Source organism: Leuresthes tenuis, unplaced genomic scaffold (assembly GCF_036924035.1).
Source record: "Leuresthes tenuis unplaced genomic scaffold, fLeuTen1.0.hap1 SCAF_2, whole genome shotgun sequence".
NCBI classification, from domain to species: domain Eukaryota; kingdom Metazoa; phylum Chordata; class Actinopteri; order Atheriniformes; family Atherinopsidae; genus Leuresthes; species Leuresthes tenuis.
Window position 1 is genome coordinate 16,652,615 of NW_027325356.1, and position 10,849 is coordinate 16,663,463.

At 38.9% G+C, this 10,849-nt stretch overlaps 1 protein-coding gene across 1 annotated transcript; it reads right to left on the reverse strand.

Moving 5' to 3' along the window:
* Nucleotides 1-202: 202 nt before the first annotated feature.
* On the reverse strand, nt 203-10,006 carry LOC140301786 (globoside alpha-1,3-N-acetylgalactosaminyltransferase 1-like). The gene is made up of 12 exons (XM_072380393.1): nt 9,930-10,006; nt 6,667-6,705; nt 6,400-6,519; nt 4,950-4,982; nt 4,614-4,748; nt 4,299-4,407; nt 2,297-2,410; nt 1,741-1,857; nt 1,376-1,509; nt 1,117-1,194; nt 435-1,008; nt 203-320 (listed from the first exon to the last, which is right to left on the reverse strand). The coding sequence occupies exons 1-11, from the start codon at nt 9,989-9,991 to the stop codon at nt 861-863; spliced, it is 1,089 nt and encodes a 362-aa protein (XP_072236494.1). The 5' UTR covers nt 9,992-10,006; the 3' UTR covers nt 203-320; nt 435-860.
* Nucleotides 10,007-10,849: the final 843 nt, after the last annotated feature.

Below are 10,849 nucleotides of genomic sequence, written 5' to 3' on the forward strand. Positions count from 1 at the left end.
AATAATACACCCCCAAACTAGTATCAAAGCAGAGTATTGTAAATACCAAACAGACAAGTCAGGTCTTCTTTAGAAACACAGATGCACACCTTTTTTGCTCAGTGCTGACAATAGGCTGAAGCTCATCTCAGCTGTCACAGGGTGAGAGAAGGCCTACACCCTGGGCGTGTTGCCATGAATGCAAAATGATCTTCAAAAAGAATTTCCCTTTTTTTTTTTATTGATTTGCCCGCCATCATTTTATGTTGCCAATGAGCTACATTACATTAAATATCACGTTTAATTGTTTGCAAGTCATGTAAAGCTTTTTATTCACATTTCTAGAATATTTCAGCATCCCCCCCTAAAAAAAAGGGGTTGAAGAGGAAGAAATCTAGATTAGAATTAGAAATCTAGCAGCCTCCAATACAGACCTTGGATAAAATTCCATCAACGGTTTAACAACTACAGTTATCTAATTTGCTTGTAAAAAAAAAAAAAGACTGCTGATGCACACTTCTATAGCCCAGAATTCTCATGAGAATATAATACCCTGCAATACAATACACTACGTACCCTGCAATACAATACACTACTTTCCCTGCACTCAAAGCTGCACACAGATGACTTCTATAGATTTTCCTCACTATCACATTTATGTCTTACATTCAACGTTCTCCCTTCCAAAAAAAAAAAAACCAAACGCAAAAAAAAACACGTTAACGGAACATAGGAAGGCCTTAGAGTGCACTCAAAAATCCTGAGTCTGTTTATTTAAATCTGTTTCACACGTCCGTTTCCAATATATACAAAATGTACTAAACCTTTACCAGTGATATCAACTCCTGAGGTGCTATGTTTTAAACATAATTAGTGAGACATCAGTTGCCCCCATTGGGCCGTACTTCTGCGTAGTTCTTGACCAACTGGGAGATCCTGATAACTTTAATATCTGCTGGTTGCTGATCATAATCGGACCACAGATATTCTGGAGACAGCACCTTGGTTGGCTTGTTGTATAGCAGATACCTGCATGACAAAAAGACAGGCAGAGTTGCAATATAGAAGTGGTCACCGTTCACATACTGATGGGGAATAATAATTCCGTGTTTTGTGATCCATTGTGTAACAGTTTACTTGTTCAGATGGCTCTCCTCCTGCCACACAGCTTCTATATTGTTCTTGGCATCTTCCAACGACTGCTCATGGCAGTACCTGATCAAAAATAAAAGCGGTAGAACTGTCAGACAAGGCACTGCTGCTGAAGTTAGACATAACCTCATTTCAAGTTGAACGGGGTTGTAAAGGCACAATATATGTCAATAAACCCTCTTGTTCCTCATATTATCCTTCATTTAAAAAAAAAAAAAAAAACATCATTTCCTGTTGCACTTACTTGACAAGCTGGTACATATCCTCCAGGTATCCACCCCACACAGCTGCGGTGTAATAATAGTCTCCTGCACCGGCAGGAATGTATGCCTTGGACAGAGACCGACGCTCATAAGGAAACTTGTCCCTGTCTGTGTTCTGAGTGTAAAAAGGAGAAAATGACAAATCATTGAAAAGGATCAAAGCCTTTAGTGCTCTTCTGTGAGGGTAGACAATGATGTGGGAATTATTAAAATAAGTAGCTGTGTAAAAATTAACATAAGGATCTTAAAATGATCATATTATTTTGTCATTTAGTTATATAGACCATACAATAAAGGCTTTAATTGACTTGATATGAAGGTGGTATAGAAAGAGGGGGGGGGGAACCTTGTAGTAGCCACGGTGAAGTACAGCACTCAGCCGACTGAGAGACTCTGCTCCAAAACGGTTGTGGAAGACACTGTCGATATCCATCATAAAAAGATAATCTGCCTCATTACGAATCTGAAACCATGAGAGATAGGACAGGGGTAAGGGTCTGGGAGGGAGCAGGGCCTCGACACTGCTCCAACCGCATATTGTTGAGGGTCAGAATGTTCTCCGTCCAGGCGATGACGAAGATGTTGCAGCAATCTCAGACAAGGTGGTGCTGAACAGAGATTGGCTTTTGGCCATATACACACAGAATGACATGAGGCAGTATCAGAGGATCTCAAAAGCAGTTGTCGTTGGGAATTTCTGCGTATGCTGCCATTTACACGTTTCTATGTTGTTCCGGTTGATAAATTCCCCGTAGAAGGCTGACAAAGACGAGTCCGCCTACTCTTTTCTTTACAACAATGGTTTAAAAAAAATAAAAAGTGTTGACATAACTCTTCATTCACGAGGGCTTGGAACAAGTTAGTCCAGATTTTCTTGACATATTCTGTGTGCTCATGTATACCTGTTTGTCAATGGTGATGGTGGCCCATTTCATCCTGCCGAGTACGACGTCCTGCCAGCGCTTGGCACTAGGTACAGTGATGATTGAAATACCCCGGCCTTTACCAAATTCAATCTGAATAGTCAAAGAAATAAAGCAAATTAACAACAAACGACATCCAAAAGAAATGTTCAAGTACAAAATGGTAAAAAATGCCTCTGGATGCCAGCTGTTGAGCGCTCAGCTAGGAGCAGTGTCTGGATCAGCAGCTTTCTGTGGATCAACTCTTTGTCGTGTTTTTTCTCAATCAATTGTATGTAGTGTTGTATTAAATTAGAGCCTCTGGTCATCGGGGAGAAGGGTGTAGTCCCATTCTGCGCCTAAAACTGCAACTCCAGTGGTGAACAGTAACAGGAGACTTGCAAAGAGTTTTTACACCATTCAGTATTGATGTAGACACATAAGTCTCCACCATGACTCCCACTGCAAAGAGCAGCATTTTTTGGCACAAAATGACGTGACATCATCCAGCTACAATAAATCTGGACTTCTGCTGCTGAATGAAACACATACAGCCCTCTCTAACTTCATGCTGGGCACTCAGGTGGAGATGGAGTTTGTACAGTTTTTGTCAAAGGACCAGACTGGGATTAGATTTTAACCTTTTATGCATTTCTGAATAATTAACAACATTTCACCCTATGAATACACCCTATGAATACTGCTTCATACAGATCCTACCCAAGCCACCAGCATCAGACCATAGAGGACCTCTGGTCAATAATTGAAGAAGGCTCCAAACTGAGAGAAATGACCCAGATCGAGTAGCAGCCATATTAAAGGGGAACTCTGGTATCTTTAAACCTAGACCTTATTTCTGGCATGAAATACGTTTATCTACTCACCGAGAACAGTTTGGCGGTGTCCTTCGGAAGATATTTAGATTACTCGAGATCCATATAACGGAGTGAACGGGGCATTGACAATACAGCCTTTAAATAAGGCATTATCTGTCTTTATTTCACCAATACTTAAAGACGAATGAATGAATGAACGCCTACTATTGCACTGTTAGCACATAGCTGCTGTGTCCCAGTAGACGAGTGTGTAGAAAGCCCTCTCTAAGCCCCCCGATAGCCGCCAATAACAACAACATTGCAGCTATGAACTAACAGTGCAATATACCCGCACCCGTGTTCATGTTTTAAGAAGCTGTGCCATAGGATTAGCCTCTGTGCCTCATTTTGATCATTGCTGAAGTGTATGCTGCATTTTATTAGCAGAAATAAAAATGCTTCAAAGTTTCAACATATCTGACCCTAGTAATCATTTTGCTGAGTAAAAAAGTGATGAGATTGCTTTAGACAACTTGTTTTGTAGAATATCACTGACCTACAACTGAAGGATAGGGGGCACTTATTTGAGGACAGTAATGTACACATTCTGGACAGAGAAGACAGATGGTTTGAGAAAGGAGTAAAGGAAGCCATCTATATTGCATTACACTTGCTTGATGACACTGCAATATGGCCAAGTACATGGACTCTGGACTGTTTTTTAGGCTCATTACGTTGTGAAATCCCCATACTATCCTTAACATTTTTACAGACATTGCTGTGCCAAAAATAGCATTGTATTTCATTGAATCCATACTCGCTGCTGGACCGATTTGGTGCACACAAGCACGAAATCGGTTATCCCCATGCCTAACAGTTTGCAGACCTATTAAAAAAAATTCTTCATATTTTTTCCTTACAGCAGAGTGAAACACTTCTTTCAAAACCGCATTTATCTTGTTTAGATGTTCAGCTGAAAAGTCTTTAGTATAGAAAATGGCTGGATGGACTTTTTGGTATCAGTCCATCTTCAGTAAAGCTAAGAATTCAAATTTTGCAAGTCACAGTATGCTCTATAGCACACAGACCATCAGTATAATATAGCAGCATCGCATGCACACACATGTAAGTGGCTTTATACTGTGCACATTGGCTCAATGTTAGACAAGTTAATAAAGTTAACTTACTTTTGGAACATCCTTTTCATTGTCTGTAAAGACATAATAAGTGACCCTGAAGCCAACAAGAAAGTGCTTTTCACCCGACTCCATGAAACCTTTCAGAAAGCGGGTATATCTGTTCAGACGAATGGAAACAAACCAGAAACATAATCACCTGGTTAGAAAGACAAAAGACAAGTAATACAAAAGAAAATATATATAGTATTTACATGAAGCAGCTGACTGAAAGTCAGATCAAAACCAACTTCCTCTCACAGGATACTAATATTGGCCAAACGCGGAAACGCGGCCAATTTCTGTGAGAACAACTTGTGTACATACTTTCCAACAGCAAAAACCACTACAGCGACTCGTGGGTCCATTTTCTTATAGATCGCATCAATAACCACCGGATCGAAGGTTCCTTCCCAAACCAGAGGGACATTCCAGTTTGTCACCGGGTTCACATCAGTGCGTCTGTTGAAAACATGGAAAGTCCAACACAGATCTTATGTACACACACACAGTGCCCTCCATATTGTTTGAGACAAAGTCAAAATTTTCAGAGGATTGTGTCTGACAACAAAATTATTTCAACTTTATGGCCAACAGTGTAGATAATACACACACACACACACACGTGTACTAATACATATACATCATTTTAGGACAGCTTACCCTTTCTGTGTGCTTGGCTGAGCATAAATTGTTCTAGAGAAGGAGAGCAAAAGTCAAATACAACATTAGATTTCAAAAGAGGAGTCTTTTTGCCATTGTTAAATATAGATTAGGTGCAGCACATAAAGACAATAATGAAGATAATAGATGCAGTAAAGTAACATTTACACAAACAATAATGAGAACAGCGTAATGAAATCCACAAAGAGCCAACGACACCAAAGGACCGGCTCACGGGAAAACCTGTATTTTGTCATTATCATGATGTGTGTGTGTTAATGTGCCTTTGGAAATGCATATGGTAAATAATGTGACCGCGAGAGATGAATGTACTGTCAGTGGCTTGAATTGAACTGCATCTTTGAAGCGCGATGCAGCACTTTATACATAAAACTGAATTGGATGTAGTAATCTATGACTCGGTCCTTTCATTCTCTGGGACTTGGGGTCATCTTAAGCCTAAATGTAAACTTTTTTCCCCCTAAATTTTTTATGCAGGACGAAATAACTAAAATATAATCAAGCAAAATTCAAAAATAAAAGTTTGCATAACAGCACGTGATAGCTGCTGTTATGTGGCTACTTGCGGCTATAGGAGAGCTAATGGAGGGATTTCTACACAGGCACTCTACTGGGACCACTTCATCCACACGCCCCCCTGGAGCACAGTTTATTTACTCCTTTCTCTGTGACAGTCGGCTAACTTCACATGGAGTTTGCTACTGCTAGTTTTGTGCAACATGGCAGGATATTTATCAAATTTTGACAATGTGAATGACGACTTTGAGTAAGATGGACGTTCTTACTGGAGTGAATGAGCTGTGCTGCAGCCATGCTGTCGATGAAGTGGTCCCAGTAGTGGTGTGTGTAGAATTCCTTCCCTTAGCTCTCCTATAGCTGCAAGTAGCCACATAACAGTAGCTATGTACTAACAGAACAATAGTACGCGTTCATTCAATCATTCATCTTAAAGTATTGGTGAAATAAAGACAGATAATGCCTTATTTAGAGGCTGCATCGTCACTGCCCGGTTCATTCCGTTATATGGATCGTGAGTTATCTAAATAGCTTCCGAAGGACGCCGATTTTCACCAGACTAGATAAACGTATATCATGCTGGAAATAAGGTCTAGGTTTAAAAATACCGGAGTTCCCCTTTAATGTGATTATGGTAGATATCCAAGTCATCCTTCGGATTATGTGTGTATTCCATACAAAATTTCAGTCACTGAATAATGAGAAATTGTTGAGATTGACAGAGAGTTGGGCGAAAGTTGGAACGTAGCTTAGCTCTGAGCCAAACATAAAATTCAGAACTATCTCGTAATCCGGGACGTAATGTGTTCAGATGTGTGGGTTCTTATATACTGTATTACTTGTATTAAGGGTGGTTGGCAACATTGTTGGTAAGTTTAAAAGTGCTGTAATCAACAGAAAAGTGCATTCTCACCCAGGTGTCATTACCAGGTCTCCAATACTCCAGTTTTCCTTCTTACAATGGTCAGTCTTAAACAAGTCGTCCAGAACATGATTACTTGGCTCAGACTTTGTCAAGTCTGTAAAGCCCAGTCTAAAAAATGAATAAAAAAATTAATTCAGAAAAGAAAAAAAACATGCATTTTCAAATCATGTGAAAAGGTGGAATTAATTCAATGAATGAAGGAGTGTTGCTTTTATTTAGTTCCAACTATGTGCTGCAGGAAACTTGAACACTTACATCAAAGATGAGGGACGTTTCCAGTAGACATAGATGATTCTAAAATGACAAAAACAGCAATTTATTATTTCAATAATATTTGTGGTCTGTAAGACCTTTTTTCTCTGAAAAAATAAATGAATTAAAAAAACAAAACAAATAAAAGCCTTTTTCTTGCCTCAAAGCTGCTTTCGGGACAGGACATACTGATAGTAAAAGGTTTAGACCGGATAAACAGCAAAGAAAAAAGAAGAGAAAATTTTACCAAAATAGACGGCGGGAAAAAGGTCGAATGCAAAATTTGCAAACAACAGTTTGCATATCACAGCTCGAATACAAACATGGCGTATCATCTAAAAACGGTAATATTTCAATATTATAGGCTATCAATGTCAAATTAAACATATATCAATATTTTAGTCTAATAATCGTTAAATGATTGCAGGCATATCCGCCACAATGGCAGCATCCCTCAGATACACCCAGACCACGCTGGATGTCAAGCCTCCTCTATCATCCAAACACAAACATGATATCACAGAAGGAATTGTCAATGTTATTGCCTTCTTGTGCCGATGTAAAACGTGATGCAAAACGCCGTCAGAGTCGAGTTTGCTGGCAGAACGGCCATGCACTTTTTTTTTCTTCTTTTTTCTTTTTCATGCACTACATTGCAGGAATCAGCCAGGCCTTCATGAACCGCATGCAGGCTATCAGGTATGTTAAATGCATTATTATGTAGCCTAGTCTCATTTTTAATTCTCTGCATAAGTTATGTGTAACTCTAAATGCTTGTATGTCATCTTATTCAAACAATTCATTTATCTGTGAAGTTTAGATGAAATATAATTGCCAGTAATTTTAACAACCTTGGGTTTGGTTAATATATCCCTAACCAGTTTTCACAGCTGACTCATAAAACCTATGTATTGGATCAGGGAGGCTGTTCCTAATCTGGCTGAGGGAGAAGACACGCAGCACTGGGGGTAAGCACTTGTTTACACACACAGAGGAACAGAGACACACAGAGGAATAGACACACAGAGATAACAGAGATAACAGAGACAATATCAAATAAAATCTAATGAAGATGCTCGCCACTTAATATAGTAGTCCAGACTCAAATGTATATTGCCATTTGACGATATCTATGAATAATTACAGTTAACCAGTTTGGTTTATTACACAATATAGGCTTGCTTTTCAGAACATTGATTGTAGTGAGACATGTGAAGACCTAAAATTGGATATTATCACATAGGTATGTGATAAACATTAAAAATATGTAAAAGAGTATAAATAGAAAGAAATAAAATAATTTAAATGAATAAAAACAAGCAACAGTCTCGATAAGTTAAACGATACCGTGCAGATTTCATGCATAGACACATGAGAAAATAAATGTTTTTAACCTGGATTTAAAAAGGTCTACATTTGGTGACTGTTTAATCTCCTCTGGCAGTTTGTTCCACTTGTTTGCAGCATAACAGCTAAATGCTGCTTCTCCATGTTTAGTCTGGACTCTGGACTGGACCAGCTGACCTGAGTCCTTGGATCTAAGAGCTCCGCTGGGTTTATATTCTCTGAACATATCACAGATGTATTTTGGGCCTAAACTGTTCTGGGATTTGTAAACCATCAGTAGGCTTTTAAAATCTATTCTGTGACTGACTGGAAGCCAGTGTAAAGATTTTAAAACTGGTGTGATGTGTTCAGATGTCTTAATCCTGGTTAAAACTCTAGGGGCAGCGTTCTGGATGAGCTGCAGATGTTTAATGCTCTTTTTGGGAATTCCAGTTAAAAGACCAATACAATAATCGAGTCTACTGGAGATGAATGCATGGATGAATTTCTTCTGGACTTTTTGGGAGAGAAAACCTTTAATTCTGTTAATGTTTCTGAGTTGGTAAAAACCTGCCTTGGTGACAGTTTTAATGTGGCTGCTGAAAGTGAGATCTGAGTCTATCAACACTCCAAGGTTACGAACTTGGTCAATGATTGTAAGGGCCCAAGTCTCAAGGTATTTACCAAATGCTGACCCTCTTCTCTTTGCTACCAAACAGAATTATCTCAGTTTGTCTTCATTTAATTGTAGAAAATACTCTCTCATCCAGGTGTTTATTTCCTCCAGACACTGACACAATGATTTTGAAAAAAAAATATATATATATATATATAAACACATATATATTTTCCCCTCAACAGCTCTATTTTCAGGAGAAAACGATCTTTGTTATGTCGAGATAATGAAATATGTCGTTTTTTTGTTTGTTTGTATTTTTTACAACTTTGAAATATTAAGTCGTAACAGTGCATTTAAAAAAAAAACAGACAACAAAAACAAAAAAAAACATGGCCGTTCTTGGCTTCCGTACAATTTTACCAAGACTCAGGCACGCGTTTCTGTCCTCTGAGAGAAACTAGAGTTTCGCAGCAAAACCAAAAACGGTCCACATGAATGAGACCTGGTGTGCTGTGGAGGGGACATATATATATATATATATATATATATATAACATGTACATACTATCACTTTCCGGTGATATGCGGTTTGTTGGAGTTCACCTTTTCAAAAAAAAAAAAAATAGATAAAAATCATTTGCTATCGCACCGAGCAGCATGTTTTACGGGCACAATAAAAGTTCGTTTGTGGCCGAACCCCAACAAATAACATATCACCGGAGAGCCCTGCGTGTCTTATTCACAGCACACCAGGTGTAATTAATGTTTTTTAAAAAATATAAATAAAGCTGTGAAACTCTTCTTCCTGACAGAGCACAAAACGCATTGCTGGGTCTCGGGAGGATACGTACACATCTGTTCGGGTGCCTTTTTAAAGACTGGAGTGAGGTAGTTCAATACTAAGAGGGTTTTTTTCGGTTTATTTTCAAGCAAACACGATGAATCATACGCTTTTTAAAACGCGCTCGCGAGCTCGACGGTCGAAAGAATTGATCGAACCTCGCCCAATAAACTTCCGCTAGGAGCGACGATGGTGGCGAGAAGAAAATGTGCAACGAAACATATGCAACACAATATTTCACGACGACTGCCACGACAGTCTTTACCAGATAAAATCTACATTTGTAAACGAGAAGTCGTACCAAACGTGTTACCGCTATCAACTCTCCTCTATCAAGAAGCGCGTAAAACTCCTTTACATTTCTAAATAATATAAATGTTTTCTCTTGTTCGTTTTTTTTTTTTTTAAAGTCAAATGGTTTTCATTTTATCCCATTAAGATTCAAATAGAAGGAAGGAGTACAACTAGTGAAAATACTTACAACAAAATGATGAAAAGAAACACAAAGCTTAAGATCTGGGTTCTGGAAGTGTTTCGCAGCATTTCGTCTTAACTTCGATTTCACCTCAGGTGAACACAACCGGACAGTCACAGCCGACTTGTTTAAGTAGAAAACGTCTTCTTGAACTAGTTAATCCTTCTTTGAAAGGCGGCCTCTGGGACTGTACATACCAGTTCTTGTGTCAATCAGGAAGCAGCCTAACTGAAACATCGTTGAGGGGAGAAGGCCACGTGAATGATGTGTCCAATAAACGCAAAGAAGAATGCCTCGTTACAGTGCCTTCGTGAAAGAAGTGTACAAAGAATCATTTTTGAGAACATGGACAACATGTAGAAAAAGCAATGAAGGCCAGTACTATGGAACGAGAGTAGTGCCATAAAAACAAACACATATACACACTCTCTCAGCATTATTATCTTCTATCTTGATATGTTTCCACCCATCCAATTAGTCTGTAATGTTTCCTTGGCTGAGGCTTGGTCATTAGCACAATATCGCATCATGAATGTGTGAAGCTGCTCTCTTTGTTGACTCCCGTCTGAAACATAATGCTTGGTCCCCTTGCTTTAAAGCTTTCCAAAGTTACCCAGCCACACACAGTAATGTTTAGTTTAATTCAGAACTGCTCTGTAGTTTAAAACGACTTGAACCTGATCAAGTGGTTTGCACGGACAACAGGTGCGAGTAAAACTACTCAGTCAGACAAATGACATGTGGAGGTGTGGCATGAAAAATGATGTGTGGATTTTGATTGTTGGTCAAGCTTATGTATGGTGTACATTTTAGGACATCCTCAGGATCAGGCTACACTCAGACATATATACAAATGTAAATATGTCTATGGGTACACTCAGAGTTCTACAGTCGAGGGCAGCATTGGGATTGGTTCCCGCAGGACC

What these genes read in the sequence shown, in the direction of transcription:
- LOC140301786 (XM_072380393.1), bottom strand. Translation starts at nt 9,991, where the DNA reads ATGCTGCGAAACACTTCCAGAACCCAGATCTTAAGCTTTGTGTTTCTT. An exon ending in AAACGTCCCTCATCTTTGAT is followed by an intron (nt 6,520 to 6,666) that starts GTAAGTGTTCAA and finishes TTCATTTTTTAG; the next exon opens with ACTGGGCTTTACAGACTTGA. An exon ending in CAGCCAAGCACACAGAAAGG is followed by an intron (nt 4,749 to 4,949) that starts GTAAGCTGTCCT and finishes TGTTTTCAACAG; the next exon opens with ACGCACTGATGTGAACCCGG.